Source organism: Nicotiana attenuata, unplaced genomic scaffold (genome assembly GCF_001879085.1).
Source record: "Nicotiana attenuata strain UT unplaced genomic scaffold, NIATTr2, whole genome shotgun sequence".
In the NCBI taxonomy this organism is placed as follows: Eukaryota; Viridiplantae; Streptophyta; class Magnoliopsida; order Solanales; family Solanaceae; genus Nicotiana; species Nicotiana attenuata.
Genome location: NW_017671917.1, coordinates 73,259 through 99,580, shown reverse-complemented (window position 1 = coordinate 99,580; position 26,322 = coordinate 73,259). Strand labels below are relative to the sequence as shown.

The 26,322-nt window shown below is 39.4% G+C and overlaps 1 protein-coding gene across 1 annotated transcript; it reads left to right on the top strand.

Moving 5' to 3' along the window:
- Positions 1-7,935: 7,935 nt before the first annotated feature.
- Positions 7,936-25,656, top strand: LOC109210874 (F-box protein At1g78280). Its single transcript, XM_019374349.1, has 16 exons — positions 7,936-8,292; positions 8,976-9,086; positions 9,180-9,235; positions 9,319-9,461; positions 10,356-10,553; positions 10,633-10,832; positions 19,798-19,897; positions 20,009-20,569; positions 21,006-21,128; positions 21,414-21,494; positions 21,580-21,908; positions 22,034-22,288; positions 23,442-23,508; positions 23,624-23,837; positions 24,576-24,738; positions 25,271-25,656. The coding sequence occupies exons 1-16, from the start codon at positions 8,111-8,113 to the stop codon at positions 25,407-25,409; spliced, it is 2,922 nt and encodes a 973-aa protein (XP_019229894.1). The 5' UTR covers positions 7,936-8,110; the 3' UTR covers positions 25,410-25,656.
- The last annotated feature ends 666 nt before the right edge of the window (positions 25,657-26,322 follow it).

The following is a 26,322-nucleotide window of genomic DNA, read 5'->3' as shown; positions in this document are numbered from 1 at the left end:
CAAACCGCACGACAAGAAAGAACAAATGTGAAACTTTTCCTAACTCTGTAGCCTCTGGGGGATAAATACAGACGTCTCCGTACCGATCCCTCAGACTCTACTGAGCTTGTTCGTGAATTGTGAGACCTATGTAACCTAGAGCTCTGATACCAACTTATCACAACCCGGATTTTCCACCCTCGGGGGTCGTGTTGGCGCCTACTCGTAGAAGCTAGGCAAGCCACACATTTAGAATCCATAATACTTTTGTTTTAAATCCAAGTTTACCAATTAAACTAACAGGAGATAAATAATTAATCAACAGCGGAAGTCATAACTTAGCGGAAGACTTAACGAAGTAAACCAGAGTAACAAGGAAAAATCCACATATGTGTCTACCCAGGACTGGTGTCACAACATTCTCGGACTACTAAGAGTACTAAATACAACAGTTTGAAGGAAAAATAACACAGTTTGAACTCGAAACATGAGATAACAGAATGAAATGTAAGATAGAGGAGACGTCGGGCCTGCGGACGCCTGCAAGGCTACCTCGGTATCTCGGTGGACTGAAGGAAGACTCCCGAACTACTGTTGCTGTTCGGTACCTGGATCTGTGCAAAAGAGCACAGAGTGTAGTATCAGCACAACCGACCCCATGTGTTGGTAAGTGCCTAGCCTAACCCCGGCGAAGTAATGACGAGGCTAGACAGGACTACTACATAAACCTGTGCAGTTATATATATATATATATATATATATATATATATATCTACAGCGGGAAAATAACAAGAATAAACATTTTTAAATGGGAGGGGAACATGCTTCGGGGATAGCAGATAATACAGAATTTCAAGAGAATAATAAGGAACATCAAAAAATTAACTCTAACACGGATAAGGTAAATAAAAGCAGATTTCACTGTCAGTACACATCTCGTTGCAGGCGTGCAACCCGATCCCATTTCTCAATGTTTCCGTAGTAGGCGTACCACCCGCTCCCATTTTGTCAAATCTCGTGGTAGGCATACCTCCCGCTCCCATTTCATCATAACTCGTAGTAGGCGTACCAACCGCTCCCATTTCATCAATATCTTGTGGTAGGCGTACCACCCGCTCCCATTTCATCAATATCTTGTGGTAGGCGTACCACCCGCTCCCATTTCAATCAATAACTTGTGGTAGGCATACCACCCGCTCCCATTTCATCAATATCTTGTGGTAGGTGTACCAGCCGCTCCCATTTCAATCAATAACTTGTGCTATGCGTACCATCCACTCCCATTTCAATCAATAACTTGTGGTAGGCGTACCACCCGCTCCCGTTTCAATTCAACACAAAGTCACAAAAAAATTCCGGCAAGGAAAATAAAAGCAATATAATAATAATTTCCCGGCAAGGGAAGAACAATATCAAAATAACCATCCCGGCAAGGGAGAATCAGCTATAACCAAATTCTAGCTCAACTCTTACTCAGCTGGATTAATACCAGTACTCAAACATAAATAAATTCCACGAGAATAAATCAAATCTCTACTCAATATCAAGAATCATCAATTCAAAGCATCCGAAATGTCATTTAAGAACACAACAACTATCAATTTAAGACTCACAGTCATGCTCGACACCAACGTATAGATAGTCGTCAACATGCCTATATGTCGTGCTCAACAAGAAGCAATTAGAAAATAAGAATCAACTCCTAATCCCTCAAGCTAGGGTTAGACCAAACACTTACCTCGATGCCTTGAACACAACTCAAGTCTCAATTATAGCTTTACCCATTGATTCCACCGCCAATTCGCTCGTATCTAATCACAAATTACTTAATTACATCAATAAACCCTAAATAAATCAACCCCAATGCATGAAAATGAGTTTTCCAAAGTTTTACCCAAAAAGTCAAAAATCGCCCCCGGACCCACGTGGTCAAAACCCGAGGTTCGAACCAAAACCCGATTACCCATTCCCCCACGAACTCAAATATATAATTTGATTTGAAATCGGACCTCAAATTGACGTCCAAATCCCCAATTTCTGAAAATCCTAAATTCTACCCAAAACACTCAATTTCCCCCATGAAAATCTTTGATTTTAGGTTGAAATCATGTTAAAAGATGTTAATGATTGAAAGAAATGAGTAAAAACTAACTTACAATTGATTTGGAAGAAGACTTGTGCTTGAAAAATCGCCAAATTGTGTTTGGGTTTGAGAAAATATGAAAAATGGGGTTCAAAATCGTTTAAGTGTAAAGTTGCAGGTCTCTGATATGGGAAATGCGAACAGGGGTTCACAATTGCGAACCCCGGCCTCTGCAGATATGGGAATTGCGAAGCTTAGTTCGCATTTGCGAACACTTCGAAATTCCGGGACTTTCGCATTTGCGATCAAAAGGGTCGCATTTGCGACTGGCCCTACTTCGCATTTGTGGACAACTTGGTCGCAATTGCGATCAGGCCTGCACAACCCCTTTCTCGTATTTGCGATGCAAGGCTCGCATTTGCGAGACTGGCTTCGCAAATGCGAAGCCTACAGATCAGAAATACCAGCAATTTTTCAAAGTCCAAAAATGCATCTGTGGCCTATCCAAAACTCACCCGAGCCCTCGGGGCTCCAAACCAAATATACACACAACCTCAAAAACATCCTACGGACTTATTCGTGGGATCAAATCGCCAAACTAACATCATAAACGTTGAATCAAACCTCAAAATCCAAGAATTCTTTCAAACTTCATAAAACATCCAATTTTCCAGTTTAAGTCCGAATCACGTCAAACGACGTCCGTTTTCAACCAAATTTCACAGGAATGACTCAAACCATATATAAGACCTGTACCGGGCGCCGGAACCAAAATACGGGCCCGATACCAACACATTCTAATCAATTTTCAATTCAAATTTCCCTAAACAATTTCAGAAAATAATTTTACAAAAAAATTCATTTCTCGAGCATGGGACCTCGGAATTCGATTCCGGGCATACGCCCAAGTCGCATATTTTCCTACGGACCCTCCGGGACCGTCAAATCACGGGTCCGGGTCCGTTTACCCAAAATGTTGACCAAGGTCAAATTTATTCATTTTGACATCAAAACTTAGCATTTTCCACAAAATTTCATATTTAAGCTTTCTGGCTACGCGCCCGGACTGTGCACGCAAATCGAGGCGACTCCAGATGAGATTTTCAAGGCCTCGGTGACACAAAATTCAATTAGAAACAGGTGATGACCCTTTGGGTCGTCACAAGAACTAAACAACCAATCCATACTATCAACCACCAACACACCACCAAGCCCCTGCACCAAATAACCAAGTGACAAGGCCAACTCCGACCCATATCAGTGCCAGCATGACCAGAACAACAGTAGTTGCAGCAGCAGCAGCGGACAGTACACACACCCAAGTTCCACCACAAGTGGAAGAGGAGGAAGAAGAGGGAGGAGCATCGACAACAAGACGAGTGGAATATGGCATGATAAGGGACCCAAAGACGTTGGTGTTCAAGGAGAGAAGCAAAAAAGGTTCATTTTATGCTGCCCACGGGATTTGAGGAAATTCTCGATCAATATACGAGAACTACTAAGTCCTCCAGCAATTTACAAGTACGGTATAGTGATGATACCAACACTGTATGTAAACCATTGGATGAACCAAGGCAGTAGGTTCTGGGAGAGGCCATCGCCACTAGCAAGCCCAAGCCAGGCATAAATGGAGATACCCCAAACCCTAAATAGATCAATGATAGTCATCATATGGAATTGTAGGAGTGCGGGAAATGACAAGTTTAGAATTATCTTTAGGTCCATGATAGACTATAACAAACCTTTTCTGGTAACTCTACTAGAAACAAAGCTAGCAGATCATCAAGCTATCGTTGATGAATTTGGATTCGCTAAAATGACTCAAGTCGTGGCACAAGGAAACTCCGGCAGCATGGTCATGATGTGGAATGAAGCAGAGGTGACGGTGGACCAAGTTGCAACTACTGATAAGGAAATTCACGCAATGGTTAAGGTAAAAGATTCTCCCCATTTATGGCTTTTAACAGTTATATATGCTTGTTGTTTAATAGAAGAGAAAAACATCCTATGGAATAACCTAAAAATAGTGGCAAACTCCTTTAAAGGACCTTAGCTAGTCACGGGGGATTTCAACAAAGTAAATAGCGCAAATGAAAAATTCGGACGCCTGCCTATAAATAACAATAGAGTTTTAAAATTCATAAAATGTTTAGATTACTGCGGACTCCTGGACCTAGGGTTGAAGGGCGCAAAATACACTTGGTCAAATAAGAGGAAAAAAATCAAAAACAAATACAATGGAGAGGTTAGACAGATATATGGCCAACTCGAATTGGATAAATCTGTTCCCAGAAGCCCACGTCACTCACCTTACTAGGGTATACTCGGATCATTTCCCTATCAATTTAGATTTGAAAAAGAAATGTCTTCCGTAACAACAAAGTCTTTAGAATCAAAATCCATGTGGCTCTCTCATCCCACGTTTAAACACCTAGTAAAGGATTCTTGAACAATCAAGACAACATACTTACGGCTATTGATAATTTCACAGATAGAGTAAAAGAATGGAATGTCAATACTTTTGAAAATATTTTTCACAAAAAAACATCATCCTATGAAGACTAAACGGGATCCAAAATTCTTCCAAGTATACCACTATCCAATTCCTATTGGATCTTAAAGCAAATCTACTAGAGGAATTTAATGGATTTTTAAAGTTAGAAGAAGAATTTTGGAAACTTAAATCAAGAATTCAATGGCTAAATGAGGGAGACGCTAATACTAAGTTCTTCCATATCACTACCGTGCAACGTAGACGAAAGATTAGAATTCTTAATCTTAGAGACGAAGGAGGGAACTGGTATTACGAACAAGAAGAGATTATCCCCATAATCACTGAATTTTTTCGAAAATTATTTACCACTAGACAAGACCTTTCACAGTTAATATATACCCCAATGTCCTATTACGCTACTCTAGATAGTAGTGACCAATTTGACCTAAGCCTTGATCCCTCTATAAGTGAAATCAAGAAAGCCCTCTACTTGTTCAAACCTTATAAAGCTTCGGGGCTGGACGGTCTCTACCCCTTCTTCTACCAAAACTTTTGGAATGAAACTAAGAATTACTTAATAGATTTTTCAAGAATTCTTTCAGTAGTACAAAAATGGTAGAAGAAATGAACAAAACCTACATTTGCTTAATCCCAAAATGTCAAAATGCTGAAACTATAAAGTAGTTTAGACCTATTATTATTTGTAACACCGCTTACAAGACTGTCACAATAATCATTGTTAATAGAATCAAACCCCTCCTACCAAAAATCATCCACCCCACTCAGACAAGCTTCTTCAAGGGGAGACGAGCCTTAGATAATGCTATCATCGTCAACGAGGTAATTAATTACTTTAAAAGGACTAAGGGAAAAAAAAGGGAAAATGATGATCAAAATAGATCTCGAAAAAGCTTTCGACAAAATAGAATGGTCCTTCGTTAGATTCTCATTGACTTCTCTAATCATGTCCTGCCACATCAACATCTATCATGATAAACGGCTTTAGTACAGACTTTCTTAGACCCACAAGGGGAATCAGACAGAGAGATCCCTTATCACCTTACCTCTTTATCATCTGCATGGGAATGTTATCCAGTCTCATCCATCACGAAATTGACTGCCATAAATGGGACACATTAAAATATCAAACAAAGAGCCCTACTTATCGCACCTTTTCTTCACGGACGACTTAATTCTACTGGCAGAGGCCAACCAAAAAAGTTGTAACTCAATAATAAATACACTTCATAGATTTTGCAACTACTACAGCCAAACTATCAATTTCCAAAAATCAAAGATAATTTCTCCAACAATACCACCCTGGAAAAGAAGGAAGACATTAGCCAATGCTTATCTATGAGATACTCTAAAGAAGTAGGAAAATACCTAGGATTCCCCATTATGAATTCAAATCCCTCAAAAAAAGACTTCTAATATATCATTGATCGCCTCAATAGTAGACTAAAAGGCTGGAAAATAAACCACTTAAATATAGCGGGTAGAACTCCCTTCATTAAGGCCACATTAGTAGTTATACCTAACCACGTTATGCAAATATTTAGCCTTCATAAAGCTACCCTAAAAAACATTGACACAATCTAAAGGAACTTCTTGTGGGGAAGCACCTCGGAAAAAAGAAAGTGCCACCTAATAAATTGGGACACTGTGACTAGGTCAAAGAAGGAGGGAGGATCGGGATCATACAAATCAAAATGGAAAAATAATTCTTTTAATGCAGCCCTATCATGGAGGTGCGTAAAGTAGAAGGACTCTCTTTGGGTTCGAGTCCTTTAAAGAAAGTATAATGACAATAAACACACTAATAAATGGAGCACTCTGGAAAAAAAGGGCTCTCACATTTGGAAAAACATAGTTACTGGTGGGGGGGGGGGGGGTAGGGGAGGGGAGGGAAGTTTGCGAAAGAGGTATTTAGTGAGAAGTGGGTAATGGGGAATTTATTAATATTTGTCAAGATGCCTGGATAAACAACTTAGCTCTCTTAAGGACTCTTATCCATGGCCCCCTAACAAATCATGAACAATACCTCCTCTAAAAAAATATTCTCAAGGGTGGCTCTTTTAATTTAAACAATCTCTCCTTCGAGCTCCCTGATAACATCTGCAAAAAAAAAAAATTGTACCTATGTAAAACAAATTCAACCAGCTACAGACAAGTACATATGGGTTAAGGGATCAAACGGGGATTTCACTACAAAAGCTGCATATCAAATCATCGCGAATCACACAGAGGCAGACGGAAATCCGGTAGACTATACTTGGCTGTGGAAGCTGGATATGCCTAACAAAATCAAAACATTTCTCTGGATAGTAGTCCATAATAGACTTCCAACATCAAGATTGCTCTTTAATAGGAAAATTATTGCTTCTAGTCTATGTAACATCTGCAGGTCTAAAGAAGAGGATCTAGAGCATATGTTCTTTAATTGTCTCCATTCAAAACCAATTTGGGATCAACTGGACAACTCTTACAAATACTCAAACCAACCCCACAATGACCTCACTATGAACAAATGGGTAAAACTACAATGCCAATTGAAATTCAAATTCAACAGATATATAGGAAAGGCTGACATCCTGCCCTTCATCCTCTGGCACATCTGGATACATAGAAACAATAAAATATTCAACCAAAAAAAAAAAAACCATTGCTATTAGAGCATATTGTCAACAGCACAATAGAATACAAATTGCTAACAACTTCAAAAAAGAAGCCATGCCCAAAGATGACTATCTACATAAAGTGGCAGCTACCCAACGCAGGATTATTCAAGTGAAACATTGATGGCTCAAGCATAGGCAATCCATGAAAAGGGGGGCATTGGTTAGAGAAGCGATAATAATTAGATCCCGGGCTTCAACATGTCTATACCCCATGCAACTAATATCTACATGGAAGGCCTAGCTCTCATGCATGGTCTAAGAATAGCTCTGCAAAAAATATCATGCCATTAGTAATTGAAACAGACTGCAATGATTTAATCAGCATGCTTACTAACAGCACCTGCCTATACCAATTTTTGATAAATGATTGCAGATGGATGCTAACTAGAATGGGGGTGCCTATGGTGACACACGTGTTCAGGGGAAGCAAATGGAGTCGCTGACCTCTTGGCCAAGAATGGAAGCAGCTCAAATGTTTTTGGAAATCCTATATTGTATTTTGTTTCGCCTTCTATTGTTGTTTCAACTTTTGTATTGGATAAGTTTGAAACTCTATGTCCTAGAATAGTCCCAGCTTATAATAACTCTTAAGTTTGATTGAATAAATGTCTTCGTTACCAAATAAAAAATAAAAGAAATTTGCAACAAAGCCTAACAAAACCAATGATAATTGGATAACATATGAATTTTGGTGGAACGCGACACGTTATTACCACGCCTAAGGAACCGGAGAAAAGGATTTTTTAAAAAAAGAAAGAAGAAAAAGAAAGAATCTAACGCGCTGAAGAGTTGCTTAAGTTTTACGCGGCAGATTTAACAAACTATTGAATTCTGCAAATCATCTTCTCAATTCAAACATTAGAAAAACGAAAAATGGAGGTAGAAGAAAATCCTCAATTGCAAACGCAACCTGAGTCATCGCCAATGGAAGTTGAACAAATAGATCGGAGGCCGGCGGCTCTCGGAGACCTTCGACTTCTTCCCGACGAAGTTTTGTGCGCTATACTGACTTTTCTCACTCCTCGCGATGTCGCTCGCCTTTCCTGTGTTAGCAGGTTTTTTCAATTCCTTTACTGTTTTTTTTCTGCAAAAAACTTAGTTTTGTGTATTTTTTTATGTTTTTGAATGTGGAATTTGTGATCGTATAGTTTGTAAATACGATGATTCACAATGACTTTTGGTTTGGAGCTCATTTCTGCTCATTATATGTAAATAGGAATGACGGTTCAGTTTCGAATTTGATTAAGCTTTAGTTTCAATTGCATCATTGCATGATTTATTGCTTCTTTTGACCTATAGGTGTTCAATTTTTATTTGATCTCTATGAATTAGTAGAATGTTGATCTTGTGTCCGTTTCTTCTTCTCATTTTCAGTTATTATTGGTCTATGGCAGATAGAAGCAGATAGTTTGCTCATTGTTTGCTTATTTCTGCCCGGGTGATCAAGTTGTTGGTGTGCCTGTGAGCATGTTGATTGGAATCTGATTAAATACTTAGAATATCTGCTTAAGATAGTATGGATGATAATGACAAAGTTACTACCTTTATTGATTGTGCCCTTATGCCTAGTAATCACTCGTAGAGTCAGTAGAGCCGAGCTTATTGATTGGACATGATTTCTTGAGATACAGCTCCTTATTCGAAGTGCTTTCAGTGCCTTCATTTTCTGATGTAAGCTTAAGGAAAAACTCAGTGCCACTTTATCCCGTACGTTTCTTAAATACTTACCATTTTGCAGTGTGATGTATATTCTATGCAATGAGGAGCCCCTATGGATGAGCATATGCCTTGATATTGCTAATCGCCAGCTTCAGTATAAAGGCTCCTGGAAAAGAACAGCCCTGGACCAGTATGGATATTCATAGGATTTTCCTCTGCAGTGTAGTTAACCTTCATATATTCTGTTTTCTGACAGTTCATTGTATTTTCCCTTTGGATGTAGATTGAATGTGACTTTTGAAAACAATGAATCCTGCCGGAAGCCGCTACACTTTGATGGTAATATATATGTGTATACATATGTTTCTATTGGTTTCTTGGATTTTCTACACAATGTACTAATGGGAGCTCAACTTGTGCAGGATTCAATTCTTTGTTCCTGTATCGTAGATTATACCGGTGCTATACATCATTGAATGGATTTTATTATGATACCGGAAACGTGGAAAGAGCGAAGAACCTTTCTATAGAAGAGTTTCATGACAAGTATGATGGACAGAAACCGGTATGGTGTTCGCTACCTAAAATTGTTTAACTCACATGGCGTGGTTGTTAGATTGTTGGTAATTTGTTGGATTATCTTTGTATCCACTACTTATATCGCATACAACTAGTGGTAAAGTTATGTTTTAGCTTGCATCATTTCATGCCATTTTACCTCCTTTCCGTTTAACATACTGCCTTTCTCAAATAATATGTCATATTTTCTGTTATTTTGAGTTATCCCACAGTTGTGTCTACTTTGCTTAAAGGGACACCTTTACTCTATTACCTTCAACAGATATCCAAGTATCAAAAATTACTGTAGTTGCCACTTGAAATCAGACTAAAATGTTCAAGTTCTTGCGAAGTTAGTTTTCTGTCACTTTTGGACCCACTTCTACTCAACTATTCTGGCATTTCAAGTGTTCCTTACTAGTTGTTCCCAAGTCAAAGTAGGGCACTTGAATAGATGAAGGAGAGCTTATTGTCTTGTAATAATTAGTTTTACAAGTGCATGTCAGAAAACAAGTTGTTTAGTGATTCTTCGTTGCCTCTTCTTCTTGTTGTTTTTTCCCGTCTTCATTACAATATTTTTTGCCTTTCATTTCCCTCCTTTTCTTTCTTATATATACACTGAATTCATCGTATTATACAGAGGATTCATATGGCTAGACTCCAGTTAGTATAGCTGATTGATGATATAGACTGGACCTTTCTCTTTAAATCTAGCTGGTTGCATTTTCTATCGTATGACCTATGTTGTTCATATGTATTCTTAAAAGGGGGCGAAAGGCAGGGGTTTAATTAGTCTGAACCTTTTTAGTGCTGACAGCTTATGTGCATGGTTTTCTTGATTGACAGCTCATGAGAGTATAGATTATCTTCTTCACCAAGCTTATTAGTTACACTATAACAGGTACTAATTGCTGGATTGGCTGACACTTGGCCTGCAAGCACTACATGGACTACGGAGGAGCTTTTGAAGAAATATGAAGATACAGCATTTAAATTATCTCAAAGAAGTCGTCACAAGATTAAGATGAAACTTAAGGACTATGTGTCATACATCAAACTTCAGCATGACGAGGATCCTCTTTACATTTTTGATGAGAAGGTTCCTTTACACTCCTGCTATTCTCTCTGTGCAGTTTCTCTCGTGACAGATTGTTCTAATTTGAATTGTGTTCTCTCAGTTCGGGGAAACTGCACCAGAATTGTTGAAGGATTACAGTGTTCCAAATATATTCAAAGAAGACTTCTTTGATGTGCTGGACAGGGATCAACGACCTCCTTTCAGATGGCTCATTATGGGACCGGAGAGGTCTGGTGCCTCTTGGCATGTTGATCCTGCCCTAACTAGTGCGTGGAATACACTTTTATGTGGTCGTAAAAGGTATATTATTGAGAACCAGTCTCTCTCTTTCCCAGTCATCTTGTCTCAGGGTCTTGCTGAATACTTCAGTTAGTGCATGTGTTCTTTAATAATTCCTGACCAATCAAACTCGTACTCATTATTGCCTACTTAGTTGATAATCTCCCTCACCAATCAATGAAGTTAAGGCAGAACGCATTGGAGATAATGCTGGTTTGCTCAGTTGTGGGTAGAGATAATGGGGTTGGTCAGAAAACAGCTGCCCTAGTGTTGATGAAAAAGAAATCAAAGATGGAATGCTGAGGCTTAAGTAGGAATTTTATTTAGAGAGTTTATACTTCTGAACGAGTTTTTTTAAGCTCTCTATGCCCTTCTGTCCTATAGGCATATCATACTTCTTGCATTTCATGGTAGGTTCGTGGGTGTAAGAGGCTGGCTTTGCTGAAAATTTGAGTTCGGTCAGTCTGTCACTTTTTTCCTTGAAGTTATTTCATGAAAAGTGCGCTTGAAAATAGCCAAATTCATATATTCTTAAAAGTTTTAACAAGGGAAAAAAGAGTTTGACTCGATGAATATCTTCCCATAGTTTTCCTGGATAGGCGTTAGTAAGTTAATGCATTACGAGTTTTTAGTGCTTTGCATTTATGATAGCTGGAAGCAGGGAATGAGCTAAAAAGAAGCTCAGCGAAGAAGTGGATGGTGACAAAAGACAGATTTTGGCTCTCAGCTGGGAGTTTATTGCCTATAAAACTAGATTGATGTTGTTTGCTCAAAAATCTCCAACGACAGAAATGGTTCTAAGTTGTCTACTTCTTGAGTTATGACTCTCCTTGTGCCCCCNNCCTTGTCCGACCCCCCCCCCCCCCCCAAACAAAAAAAGGGAAAGAAAAGAAAAAGCCAGAAGGCTTTAAATTTAAGGAGTAGATTTGAGTTTTTTTTTTTTTTTGTGATGAAATAAGGTGTTTCATTAGCAAAATGCACCAAGGAGATGCAAGTTACAAAAGTAATGAAATGCAGAAAAAAGAAAAAATAAGAATTATAGCTCCCTTTACAGTGTCAATCTAAGACCGGGGAGCTAACAAAGTCCAAAAATTAGTTAGTGCTAATTACAGAAGCTAATTTAGTCCAACAAAAAAGATTGAGTAGGCAATTAGCTTTGAGAGTGTGAATTGGAGTTGAGATTCCATCAAAACATCTTCTATTTCTTTCATTCCATAGACACCAAAAAATAGCACCGGGGATCATCAACCAGATTTTTTTTTGATGGTCTTGTCAACTCTCCATAGACTCCAGCTCAAGTGTGCCTCTTTCATATTCTGGCATGACCCAAATCAAGCCAAAAATGCAAAGGAACATATTCCAAAGGTCAAAAGCCACAGGCGCAATGCAAAAACAGGTGGTTGACAGTTTCTGCATCTCTCAGACATAGATAAGACATAGATAACACCTCTGTTGAGGTTGTTTTGAGTTAAGCAGGCCTCATTGAGGGCAATCCAGTTGTGGCAAATGACTTTGATAGGCAGTTTGGTTTTCCATATTAACTTCTAGGGCCATGCATCTAACACCTGGTTCTGGGAATCAGTTTGCCTGTAGCATTCTTTTACTGTGAAGGCGCCCTTGCTTCCCCAGCATATGGAATCTGGTTGGCTCGCATCAATATTGTACCCATCCACTTTTGCTAGCAAATCAAATAGGCTATCAATTTCCCAGTCTTGCACTGCTCTCCTAAAGTGAACATCCCAGTTGCTACCATTTCTGTTTTGAGCTATAGAGAAATTCTGGTGTAGAGCAATCTGATATAGGCTAGAAAACTCATCCATGAGTGAAGAGTTGTTTAGCCATTTATCTTTCCAGAATCTTATGTGAGCCCCATTGCCTGGTTTGAAGTGGATGCACCGGAAAAATTCACTCCCCAATTTACTGATGTACTTCCAAGGACCCACACCATAAGGTGCATTAGAACTTTTAGTGCTCCAGTTATCTCTTTTCCCATGCTTGGCAATGATCACTTCCTTCCATAGGCTTGATTCTCCCGTGCCAATTCTCCAAAGCCACTCCATTAATAGGCATTTATTATGGGTTGCTAGATCTCTAACTCCGAATCCTCCATTGCAATTTGGCTGAGTGACTTTGTCCCACTTTATCAGATGAAATTTGTGGGTGTTGCTATTTCCCTCCCATAGGAAGTTTCTCCTGATTCTATCCAATTGCTTTAGTACTTTCTTTGGAATGGGAAACAATGACATGAAGTATGTTGGTATGCTGTCAAGCACACTGTTGATGAGAGTTTTTTGGTGAAACAGAAATCTTTTATTCACAAATAAACAAGGCCTTTACAAAACTTCCCCTCGCTCTTCCATGTTTGCCTCTATACCTCTATTGTGTGTTTCTATATTTCCTACACTTCCTTCTCTATATTCCTATCCATATCTCTACAATTGATCTATCTATTCTCTTTCTTTTCTGCTACATTTTTTGTTTAACAGAGGAACTATTCTAATCTTACATTCTTGCTCCACTTGTGTACATATACTCTTCACTGTGGGAACCCGCTGGTTCCATAATGCTTCATTTCTTGCCCACCAAATTCTGTATATTAACGCTGCCACTATTGCTGTTGTGAATTCTCTGCATCTCTTCCCTTGTGTTCCCCTGATTATTCTCCTCCATATACCTTCAAGGTCAGTTTTTGTTGTTCTTTTTTTCATCCACTTTAGCAGCTCCTTCAGGCACTCCTCTGATAGTTTGCATTCAAAGAACAAGTGCTCCACTGTTTCCTTATGTCTTCCACATATCAAGCAATCACTATCTTGGCATAACTTTAACTTTTGCAGCCTCTCCTTTGTCAATAGCTTCCTGTGCATGGAAAGCCAGCTCATGAAGCTGTGTTTTGGCACATTCATCTGACCCCATACCCCTCGATACCATGGCTTAATCTCTACTTCACCTTTGTACCATTGGTATCCACTTTGTATTGTATATTTGTCCCCCTGTTTAAGCCAGCCATTGTTGACAAAACCAGCAGCAAATTTGTCTCTACATGCACACTTTCTTCCAATACCAACAGCTATCCACTGGTGGGACATACTGCCACCAATCCTGCTCTTTTATGTATACATGATTCACCCATTTCACCCACAGGTTATCCTCTGTATTTGCTATGTTCCAAACATATTTCACCATTGCTGCTTCATTCCATGCCATACAATCTTTTATCCCCAAACCACCCTGTTGCTTTGGTTTACATACTGTGTCCCATGCTACAAGTGCCATTTTTGTTGAATTCCCTTTCCCATCCCATAGGAAACTTCTGCAGATACTTGTTATACTTTTAAGTACCTTCTTGGCAAGGATGAATATTGAAGCCCAGTAAGAGTGGATATGCATCAATACTGAGTTGACAAGCATTACCCTGCCAACATCAATCTGTAGCTGAAAGCTTCCTGGCTGAGATTGGTACTCCCAAGTATTTAAATGGAAGGTCCCCCCTCTGGTAGCCAGTGAGCTCACAGATATCCTGAATGCATTCCTCCTCCATATTTGCACTGTAGATATATGATTTTGCTGCACTAGTATGTAGGCCTGATGCTCTTGAAAATGTTTCCAACCCTCTCAAGATCAATTCCACTGATTTCCATTCCCCTTTACAGAAGAAAAGCACATCATCTGCAAAACATAAGTGGTTGAGTTTGAGTTCTCTACATTTGGTGTGGAATTGAAATCCTTTCTGCTCAGCAATCCACTTCATTATTCTTGAGAGATTCCATACATATGACAAATAGTAAGGGTGAAACAGGGTCCCCTTGCCTCAATCCTCTTTTGCCCTTGATACTTCCATGCACATCTCCATTGACTGCAATTGTGTACTGTGTAGTTGTGATGCAAGCCATTATCCACTTTATAAACTTATGAGGGAAATTCAATGAATGCATCATTTCTTCCACAAACCCCCACTCCACAGTATCATATGCCTTTCTTAGGTCTACTTTGATCAAACAGCTCTTGGTTGTATTCTTCCTTTTGTACAATCTCACCAAGTCTTGGCAGATCAATATGTTATGAACAATACTCCTGCCTTCCACAAAGGCACTTTGATTAGGGGATATAAGCCCAGGTAGGACTTTCCTGAGCCTATTGCATAGCATTTTTGAAATCACCTTATAGATTGTGTTGCAACAAGCTATAGGTCTGTAATCTCCAACTGCTTCAGCATGAGGGCTTTTTGGTATGAGATTAATCATAGTGTTGTTGATGGCTTTGAGCATCTTGCCTTCTTTGAAAAATTCCAGCACTCCCTCTTTTACATCTGAACCTACTACTTCCCAGCAATCTTTGTAAAATTGGCTGCCAAATCCATCTGGACCTGGTGCTTTGTCACCTGCAATTGCCCATAGGGCATCCCTCACCTCTTTATCACTGAATGCTGCATTTAATTCAGTTCTCTGCTCCTCTTGCACAATTGGACCTTGTCTGATAATTTGACTATTAACATGATCTCTATCCTCCACACTCTTCCCAAGTAATTCTGTGTAGAATTCTATAAATGCCTCTGGGATCTTTTCTGGATCATCAATATCATGCCCCTTCATATCCTTTATGTGGAATATTCTGTTGTTGTTCCTCCTGGCTTTCAGAATACCATGAAAGTACTTGGTGTTCTGATCACCCTGGTTGAGCCAGTGTGCCTTAGCCTTCTGCTGCAAGAACATGAGTCTTGCCTTTGCCCATTTGCTGCTTTCCTCATTTAGTCTTACTTCTTCATTTATCAAGGCTTCATTCCTAGGGTCCTGCTGCACCTGACTTTGACATTGCTGCAGCCTATTCAATGCTTCCTCTGCCCTTTGTTCAATATTACTGACTCTCCTTGTTGATTTTCATCAGTGTGCTCTTGATTCTATGCATTTTCCCCACCAGTTGGTACATCTTTGTACCCCCCCTATCAGTGTTCCAGTTTGCTTTTATTCTTTCTTTAAAATCCCATGCCATACTCCACATGTTGAAGTACTTATATCTTCTCTTACTCTGCTGTCCCCCTCCATCCCAGTTTATTAAACCTGGTGAATGATCAAATAGTCCTGGTTGTAAGTAGTGTACCTCAGATGCTGGCAGTTGAGTCTGTCGTTCATAGTTTGTGAGGACTCTGTCAATCCTGCTCATTACTCTATCTCCCCCTGCTTGCTTATTGCTCCATGTATAGAATGCACCTGAAGATCTCATATCCTGCATAGAACAATCCTCCATACATTTCCTAAAATCTGTGATTTCTGCTAGTGTCACCCTGCTTCCTATTCTTTCTTCAGTACTCAGTATACAGTTGAAATCCCCCATAATAGCCCAGGGACCCCTATTCTGCTGGTGTATACTTCTAATATCCTCCCACATTTGCTTTCTCATGCTTTGGTTGTTGAACCCATACACTATGGTAACATTGAACTTGTTACCTGTCCCTTTGTGAGTAACCATACTATGAATAAGTTGTTCAGTAACATTTGTGATGTTAACATCATACACACCTGGTTTCCATACAACCCAAATCCTGCCTGTTGGATGTTTTACTAAGTTAGTAGTAAATGACCACCCTCCACATAGATTAAGAGCAGCTTGCTGTGCTTTTGCTCTCTTAATCTTAGTTTCCAGGAGACCAAACAGCCCAACTTTTTGGTTGTTCATAAACAGATTCATTTCTGTCTGCTTATGTGGCCTGTTCAGTCCCCTAGAATTCCAAAAACCTATTCTATCCATTGGATGAGGGGTTGCCCCCATCCTGCCCTTTTCCCAGGGCCATCTCACTCCCTTTTCTTTTTTCTGTTATAATCTCCTCCCCCTTCCTGCTGTTTTCTTCTGTGTTCTCCTGTTGTTGTTCACCTAATGTGGCAAAGGGATTCCCTGTTCTTATGTCCCCTTGTTGCTTCCTTTCCCATATTTTCCCTCTCACTATATTCTGCCAACTCCTTGATGTTGTTGCCACATCATTTGTTTTTGTGGCTCCTTCATTCCCCTTATTGCTTCTAGCTATCTGCCCCTGCTCCTGTTGTGCTACCTGCACATTTTTGCATTGCTCCTTACCCTCCTGCTTTTCCTTTTGTTGCTGATTCTCTATGCTTGGTTCATTACCAGTCTTCTTGCTAGCTTGTTTCTCTTTCTCCTCTTTGATGAATCTCCTGCATTTATTCATTTCATGCCCAAAATTCTTGCATTTCTCACACAAAGTTGGCTTCCATTCATAGAAAACCTCCTGCTCCACTATTCTGCCTTTTTCATCCTCAAACATGATAGTGTTAGGATAACTCTGGTGAGGTTTAACCTCCACCAAAACTCTTGCAAAAGTCAGCCTCTCCTTCTGTGTTGTAGCACGATCAGCCTTCAATGGTTTTCCTACTAGCCCTGCCAATTTTGTGAGTGCAGCTTGCCCCCAGTATTTAATATCCAATCCAATAAACCTAATCCACATTGGGATCAAGTCTACTGATTCTTTTTTCAAGTCTATATCAGGATTCCAAGGTTTTACCACCACTGGCTTTCTGTCGAACATCTGGACTCCATCTTCGATCACTTTGATTTTGCTTTCACAGCTATGGAATCTCACCACAAACACACCTCTATTAGCCTGTGCTACAATGTCAATGCCCAACGATCCCCAGATCCTTTGGAAATACCCTTCCATCACTGACTGGGGAGGATTAGAACCCAGTACAAAACATACCACTGTTGTGCTCCAGTAATCGATTTCCTCCTTTATATCCTCCATAGTAATCTTCACATTCGAGCTATTCTGGTGTTGAGGAGTTAGGTCCAATCCTTCATAAATTGGACTGGCTACAATTTTGCTCCATGACTTAGGGCGTGTTTCCCCTGCAACCTTTAGCTTTTCCGCTTCTTCCTCCTCCTTATCTGCCCATGAGTTGCGTTTCTCATCCTGTTTCTTCCCCCCATTGTTTCTAGCTACCGTTCCATTGGTAGGCGATTGGCTCAGGTCTAATGGCTGTATTCCTTGCAGTACATTGAGGCTTCGAGTTTTCTTAGCATCAGTTGATTGCGGAATTCCCCTTGTTTCGATCACATTACTTAGATTTGTCTCCTGTATGTTCAACCCTCCCCCTCTAGTCTTCGATTTCCTCGTCATTTTCAGCTATGGCTGAGAGAAAAGTTCATTCTAGAGAGAGAGAAAAGTTTGATGAGAGTTAATCTGCCACCCATGGATATATATTGAATCTGCCAGGAGGTTAGTCTCTTCTCAAATTTTTCAATGATCCCATTCCATACCTCACAGTTTTTGAACTTAGCACCCAATGGTAGGCCCAAGCATGTTGTAGGTAGAGTCCCAATGCTACAACCCATAATGCCTGCCAGCTCCTCCACATTAGGCACTTGATTGATAGGGTAAATTATGCTTTTCAGCACATTTACATGTAACCCTGACAGAGCTTCAAAGAGGAGAAGAGTGAGGTTCGGGTACATAACTTGCGATTTATCTGCCTCACAGAAGATCAAAGTATCATCAGCATATAACAGGTGAGAAACAGTGACTGAGTTCCCAATATTGGAGCCTACTTTGAATCCCTGAATCCACTGCATTTCTCTGGCTTTTTCAAGCATCTTGCTTAGTCCCTCCATGGCTAGAATGAATAGGAAAGGGGAGAGTGGGTCTCCCTGCCTGATCTCTCTTTGAGGGGAGAAGAAGCCCACTGGTTCCCTATTGACTAAAACTAAGTACTTCACTGTTGAGATGCTGAATCTGATCCGCCTTATCCATTTGTCTCCAAATCCCATCTTCCTCAGTATAGAGATTAGATAGGACCAGTTCAGTTTGTCAAAAGCCTTCTCTATGTCCAGCTTGCACATAATACCAGGATCCCCAGTTTTAATCCTCCAATCTAAAGTCTCATTAGCTATAAGTGCTGCATCTGTGATCCGTCTATGTTTGATGAAGGCATTCTGGTGACTGGACACAAGTTTACCAATAACCCTCTTCGGCCTTTTTGCTAGCAACTTGGCCACAATCTTATAAACACTTCCAATAAGGCTTATTGGCCTATAGTCTTTGAGCTCAATTGCCCCTTTCTTTTTAGGGATCAGGGCAATGAAAGAAGCATTGCATGATCTCACCATGTAACATTGCTGATGGAAATGGTTGAGAGCCCCCATCACCTCTGGTTTGATAAACTCCCAGGATTTTTGGAAAAAAGCCAATGTGAAGCCATCTGGACCTGGAGCTTTATCTGGGGCACATGAAAGAATAACATTATGCACTTCTTCTTCGTCAAAGGCTTTCTCTAGCATCTCCCTGTCTTCCCCTGAAAGTGTAGCAACTTCTTCAAAATTAGCTGTAGGTCTCCATCCCTCATTCTCTGTACAGGTTCTGATAGAAGCTCAGAATCTCTTCTTTGATTTTTGCCTTGTCTTCTATTAATTCATCATCCACCTGGAGCTTGTCGATATTGTTGAACCTTCTGTGAGAGTTGGCAATTGATTGGAAGTAATTTGTGTTCCTGTCACCCTCTTTTAGCCATTGACACCTTGATTTTTGTCTCCAAGATGTTTCTTCAGCTTTGGCTAGTTCCTCGAGCTCCACTTTTAAACTCCAGATTTTCTGCTTTTCAGATTGTACTGCGATTTTATTTTCTGTGATGTGTTCTAATGCAGCTAGTTCTTCCAATGCTTTGTTTCTCCTGACTTCCAGCTTGCCAAAGTTTTCCTTGTTCCAATTGGAGATGTCCTTTTTCAGATTCCTCATTTTCTGAGAGAGAATGAAATCCGGACTACCCCTTATCATGTAACTCTGCCACCAACCTTTCAACAGTAGATTTGAGTTTGTTTTATACCATGTAACTTACCTCATTTGGAACTTATGAAATATCTTGATGGCATTCTCATTTTACACTGCTCCAAGAATTATTCCTATACTGTAGTTTGGAACTAGTGGATTAATCACCATTGCGATGCTTATCGGGGGATAGAAAGGTCATTGTTCATTTTTATTATGCAGGTGGGCACTTTATCCTCCTGGGAGAGTACCTTTAGGAGTGACAGTTCATGTAAATGAAGAAGATGGTGATGTCAGTATTGACACTCCATCATCTTTGCAGGTATTAAATTTTTTTTAGATGCAAATAATTTGCTTCCACTTTGCCTAATGTTGTGATGGTTTTTAATTTGTTTGAGCCATGTTATGTGATTTTTCTCTCCTGTCCACCCAGTGGTGGCTGGACTTTTACCCTCTTCTCGCTGAGGAGGACAAGCCGATAGAATGTACTCAACTGCCTGGGGAAACAATATTTGTCCCTAGTGGATGGTGGCATTGCGTGCTAAATTTGGAGACTACTGTTGCTGTGACACAGAATTTTGTGAACACCAAGAACTTTGAATTTGTGTGTCTGGATATGGCTCCTGGTTATAGGCATAAAGGAGTTTGCCGTGCTGGGCTTCTTGCTTTGGATGATATCAGTATTGAGGATGTCAGGAAAAATGTGTTGTCCTTGGATAACAGTTTGAGCTGCTCTGACCTGTCAAGGAAAGAGAAGAGGATTAGAGTTGACCAACCTGCTAAAGGTTCAGAAAATGGAAGTACTATAGATGGTGATTTGGGAGAGGTGGAATTTTCTTATGACATAAATTTCTTAGCTATGTTTCTGGATAAAGAGCGGGATCACTACACTTCGTTATGGAGCTCGAGCAACTCTATTGGGCAGCGAGAAATGAGAGAGTGGTTATCGAAGCTTTGGGTTGGAAAACCAGGGATTAGAGACCTTATATGGAAGGTATTTATATATTCCATTCTTTGTTTGTTTATGGTTAGTTTTGGTCTTCTTTTCTTTTCTTTTCTTTTTTTTTTTTTTTTTTGGGGGGGGGGGGGCGCAGTCAATATTACTATTCTAAAGTATACTAGAAGCTTTCGTGGAAAATGTCAATTGTGGCTAGGGAATAGAAAATTATCATTATATGTCTCTCCGTTTGTTATTTGTATTGGACCATGAAATAAGATACTAATTTGAAGAGTTTATATATACCTAAGTTGCTGCATAGCAGGAACCTTGACCTTGTTCAGCTGCACAGCTGATCTCACGTAGTCACATGTTATGTATACTGTGCACAATGAGGTGTTAGATTAATAATTGTCATCTGTCATCAGGGTGACTTTTATGTAATTTAAGCTTCTGTTATCACTTCTGACTACCTTAGAATTACTTTTGCTAGGGAGCCTGTCTGGCGCTGAATGCTGATAGATGGTACACATATGTGGCGGAAATTTGTACCTCCCATGGGTTGCCGTTGCCAACTGATGATGAGAGGCTTCCTGTTGGAACAGGCAGCAATCCAGTAAGTTTTCGTGCTTCGCGGATCTTCGACTGTTATGCTTATTTCTTAGTGTCACTTTTTTCTCTAGACTGAAGTTGAAGGGAACTTTTAGTTATTCTTGGACCCTGACATTATAACATTTGTGATAATGTTGAGGGTTTAAAACATCAATACTCAAGTAGGCTGTTCTCATCTCAATGAGTTAATGCTGAAGTTGAGATGTCTTACGAAAGAGTGGAAGATCAATCATTCTTACAAAGATGTAGTATCATCATTAACCTAACAAGTGGTAATACTTGTGTACAGGTTTATCTAGCTGGGGACAATGTTATAAAAATATTTGTTGAAGAGGGATTAGAAGCTTGTCTTCATTCTTTGGGCACTGAGGTAGATCTGTTGTTCTGGCAGTTTTTTTTTTTCCTTCTATTTCTTTGTACTATTATTGATTCAGTTATGGTTTGATCTTTTGCAGCTTGAGTTTTACAGTCTACTCCAGAAAATAAACTCCCCTCTGAAGAATCACAGTCCTAATGTTTTGGCCAGTGGGATTCTTTATATTGAAAATGGATTGTATAAAGTTCAACATTGGGATGGCAAAGGAGTTCCGGAGGTGGTTGCTAACATTACTCCCCTTGTGGAACTTGAGCAAGTTGATTATCCATTTGGTCTGTGGAGTAAAAGGCAGTTTGATTTCAAAAAAGCTGGGATGTCATTACCCGAACTAGTAAGCGCTGGCAGCGGCTCAACAATATGGCCATATGTCATAACACAGAGATGCAAAGGAAAAATATATGCTCAAATGTTAGTGAGATCCATTTCTATTTTAATAGATGTCTATAACTGACTGTATCATTCATTTGAAGTACTTTCAGTTGTTATTTTGAAGCACTGCTCCTCCTTTTCATTTGATTTGCTCTTGCTAGCAGAAGAGATTCCATCTCATGGGAAGATACTGTAAATTTGGCCTCCTTCCTGGGAGAACAAATGCGCAACCTTCATCTTGTGCCATGCCCAGCTTTGAATGATTCGATATATTCGGAAGCCCAGCAGAAAGTACTCCTCAATGCTAATGGGTATCTGGAGGATGATGAGGACAAGATTTGTGCTCCTGGAGAGTGGAATTTGTTTCTGAGAACTCTGAACAGGAGAAAGAAGGATGTTTGTAACCGCTTGACCAAATGGTAAACCTTTAATACCGAATACTTTGTTGATCATAAAGCAGCTTTAAAGTCTCAGTATTATGTAGTGAATCTTCTCTTATTACCTTGCTTCTACTCACCTGGTTTTGACTTTGACAGTGATATTTGACATCATGATCTTCGTTTATTCTCCTAGATACAAACGCCATAGATAATAAAACTGTTGGTCTAATTCCTCTCTATTATTTTATAGAATTCTTGGGTTGGTTAGTGTTGCATTAATGTAACAACTATGTCAGGGACAATACGAATGTTTCTTTTTTGATTCTTAATTGTCTCTTCATTTGGTATCAGATCAGCGATACGTGTTATTCTATTAAACTAAAGCCTTTCTCTGGACTATTGCCTACCACGACTTACCACTAGTTTCTTCAAAATGGTACTTGGGGCCCTCTTCTTTTCCAAATAATGCTACAAATCTCTGAAGTCAAATTTTCTCTATTATTTGACTAATTTTGATTTAAATATAATAAAGTTCCAACTCTACTTTTAATAAACAAAGACACATATATAAAATGCATTTCAATTTTTAGTTTAATAGTTGTGAATTTCGTTTATAAAGAAATGTAGTTTTGAAATTTCACGAGACACCTACATTAGGGAAAAAAAGATATTCTTATAAAGTTATTTCTTCAATTGAAAAGTTAAAATCCGTAATGACTTCTTTACTACTTATATATTGCATAATTAATATGGTAGAAGAGGCATGTTATCCTAGCTTAACTCTCTTGTTCACCACATGAAAGACAATTATGTTCAGTTATTATATTTAGGCAAGGACTTCTTGTTAACCTCTGTGTTTTGGGTGTGGTGCTTGTTTTCTACTGGATTAATGTTTTAACTTTTTTGTTCACTTCATCAAAGGTAATGTACGTCAGTTATTTGTGCCTTTTTTGAAAAAAATCTATTCAGACAGATTTGCGTGTTAATCTCTGTATGTGTTAATTCTTTATCAAAAAATAATCTCTGTATGTTGGGTATTATGATGCCTGCTTTCTGCTCTATTACTCTTTTGCAGTGTGACACCTATATGTGACCTTTTCCCTGTACATTTAGATATGCTGGCACAAGCACTGTGAATTTGAGCTTCTAATGCAGAAGTTGGATCTGAGTCTTTTGTTGTTTCAATCTGTAGGGGTGATCCGATTCCCGGAGAACTGATTGAGAAAGTTGAGGAATACATCCCTGATGACCTTGGAAAGGTTCTTATATTTAATAATGAAGTGATTCATTGGACTTCCTTCAGTCTGCTAGACATTTTATTGTTTCTTTTGTCATGCATTTCTCTGACTTCTTGTTTATTGTCTCCTTTTTAAGGTTGACATGGGATCCAGATCTTGTACCTGGATACACTCCGATGTAATGGATGACAATATCCACATGGAACCATGTTCTGTTGCTTCTCGCTTTGCAGGGACTATTGATGATCCTGAGTTGATGGACAATGTTTATGCTAATGGATCTGATTTGGGTGAGCCTGGACATGCATGGCGTCCTACTCATATACTTGATTTCAGTGATCTTTCAGTTGGTGAGTTATTAAGCAACTTTGACCTTGCTTTTTCGGGCTTGGTCTGCTGATAGTTTCATATTTCTTTTCCCGATGAACGAACCATGTTCTTATACGGACTCTACTAGGCTTCTGCTGCTTGGCCCTAGATTATGTATAATTTGGAGAAGTTACGGTATGTCTAAGATAGTAACTTTTTAATGCTTGCTTGTATCAAATGAATCTGGTAAAGTTTATGAGCATATTAGATGAATATCAATGATTATAATAGCAGAAAAAGAGAAAAATAAGAAAAGAAAAAGGGAATAGATATGGAACTGATTGGAATTTGGCACCAGCTTCAGAGGCAGGCTTTGCCTAGTTTAAACAGAACAATTTTTTTAGAGTCAGAGTAATTCTAAGACACAGTTAGATTCTGCCCTCCTTACAATGTGCAGATTAGGTTTACTTATTTTAACATGTGAGCTAATCAATAAGATATCTAAGGTCCATTTTAGAAAAAGGCTTTAACTTTTTTAAGTGGTTTCGCATACTTTTGACAAGAGTAGCTTTTTGGTTGATATTAATTGGCACAGAGAGTCTTGCGTGAAAATATTATACCTGCCATTACTTAACTTTAACTAGATCAGTCTAAAGTTAGCACTGTAAATCTTGCATCACTAAAAACTTAAGATGTGGAAGGTTATAAAATGTTCATTGATTTGATTTTAGTTTTAAACATTTGAGTTTCTGTGATCAGTAACCCAGTTCTTTTCTCAGGGGACCCGATTTCTGACTTAATCCCGATATACCTGGATGTCTTTAGAGGAGATCCACGTTTACTGAAGCAGTTTTTGGATAGCTATAAACTTCCATTTGTTAAAAGAGGACTTAATGCATCAGCTGAAAGCAACAGATTTCAGAGACTTTCTTACCGAGCCATGTGAGTACATATGGTCTGACGTTGTCATATTTCTTCTATGTTGTCCTCGTGTGTTTCCCATGAGATAATTGGAGGCCTTTTGTTCTTCAAAGTCTAAATTTCACCAATAGAGCTAATATAATACCTGACCTTATGAAGATAGTAACGCGTGCTTCGATTATGTGGCAACAGTCTTATAATCCATGACCCTCGTCATTCACCAAATCGAGGCATCATTTGTCATTTTTAGAATTGTTGATTTCCACCGATATGATACTCTCATCAATCAGACCCCTCGATCACTTTCAAACTCGAGTCATTATATACTGCCTTACTGTTTAACATGCGGAGGAGTTGCTGAATACTGTAGGAGTTTAAACTTGAGATTGTTAAGTTGAGGAGGTTTTAGTAGATAACTAGAACTAGAGACCGAATGTTCTATGTGATAGCCAACATGAGCACTGTAGATGAAGATAGAGTAGATTGGAGCGTCGTACTCCTTTTGCCATGAAATATGCTTGAAACTCACCTTAAATGACTTTCGTCGATACAGGTGCTACTGTATTTTGCATGATGAAAATGTTCTCGGAGCTATTTTCGGTACTTGGAAGGAACTAAGGAAGGCAAAATCATGGGAAGAAGTCGAGGAAGCTGTATGGGGAGATCTTAACGGTTATACGGGCTCCTGTTAAACTTCCTTTTTGTTCTTTTTAATTTAGTCTGTCACGCCCCTGGTAAAAGTTCTATTGCTGTATGTTGAATAAGTCCAGTCGCTTGTACACTCACCAACATTTGTTTGAGTTTATTTGTTGATTTTTTTCATCTTAACTTCTGATCATATCGTTAACATTTTAATAAAATTTATCATGTACGATAAAACCTAAAAACAATGATTGTGGAATTACTCCGGTGGATAGCAACGTTTCCTGATTTTAGTAATTTTACCGCTTTCCTTTAAGCTAAAGCCACAGAGAACGTCTTGCCTGAGTTTGTTCTGATGTTCTTCTATACATTTGGCATGCATATTGTTACGCGGCGCCTTCCTGAGATTCCTTGGAAGGGCGACGTAAGGCTAGGCAACTGATGTTAGTGCAGTTGTTGTCCGCCAACTGAGGTCCCCTCCGTACGCTAGACGAGATTGTCAGTGCCGTACGGGAAAACTAATGTCAAGAGCAATTGAGAGAACAGAAATGAGAATTCAAAATGAAAGAAAGCTTGATTGCATTAATGAAAGCTATTACAGAAAAGCAACGTGGTGTCGAGGGGGAGAGACACCAGTACAGAGAATTGCTTGCTTGATAGAAAGTTTTGATTGCTTGATCCCCCCTAATAGTACTTAAAGAAAATAATCCAAAGTTACAAGACTAGACTTGATTAAGCTAGAGAAACATAATGGAAGTACATGAAATAAAACTACTCTATATTTACAATGAAAATGACTTAGTTTCCTATAAGGCAGCAGCAGGTCCGTTGTCAGCAGCAGTGTCTTTGGCATCACGGTCTGCGCGCGCGGCGCTGTTGGCTTCTGCCTACGGCTTGGCGCTCGCGAGGGATATTGGTGGGGCGACAGAGGCACCTGCGCGCTTGTTACTTGGCGCGGCCAAG

Excerpts from the sequence above, each read along its gene's own strand:
- LOC109210874 (XM_019374349.1), top strand. The coding sequence starts at position 8,111 with ATGGAGGTAGAAGAAAATCCTCAATTGCAAACGCAACCTGAGTCATCG. Across the intron at positions 9,087-9,179 it reads AAAAGAACAGCCCTGGACCA|ATTGAATGTGACTTTTGAAA; the intron begins GTATGGATATTC and ends CTTTGGATGTAG. Across the intron at positions 22,289-23,441 it reads TGTAACCGCTTGACCAAATG|GGGTGATCCGATTCCCGGAG; the intron begins GTAAACCTTTAA and ends TTCAATCTGTAG.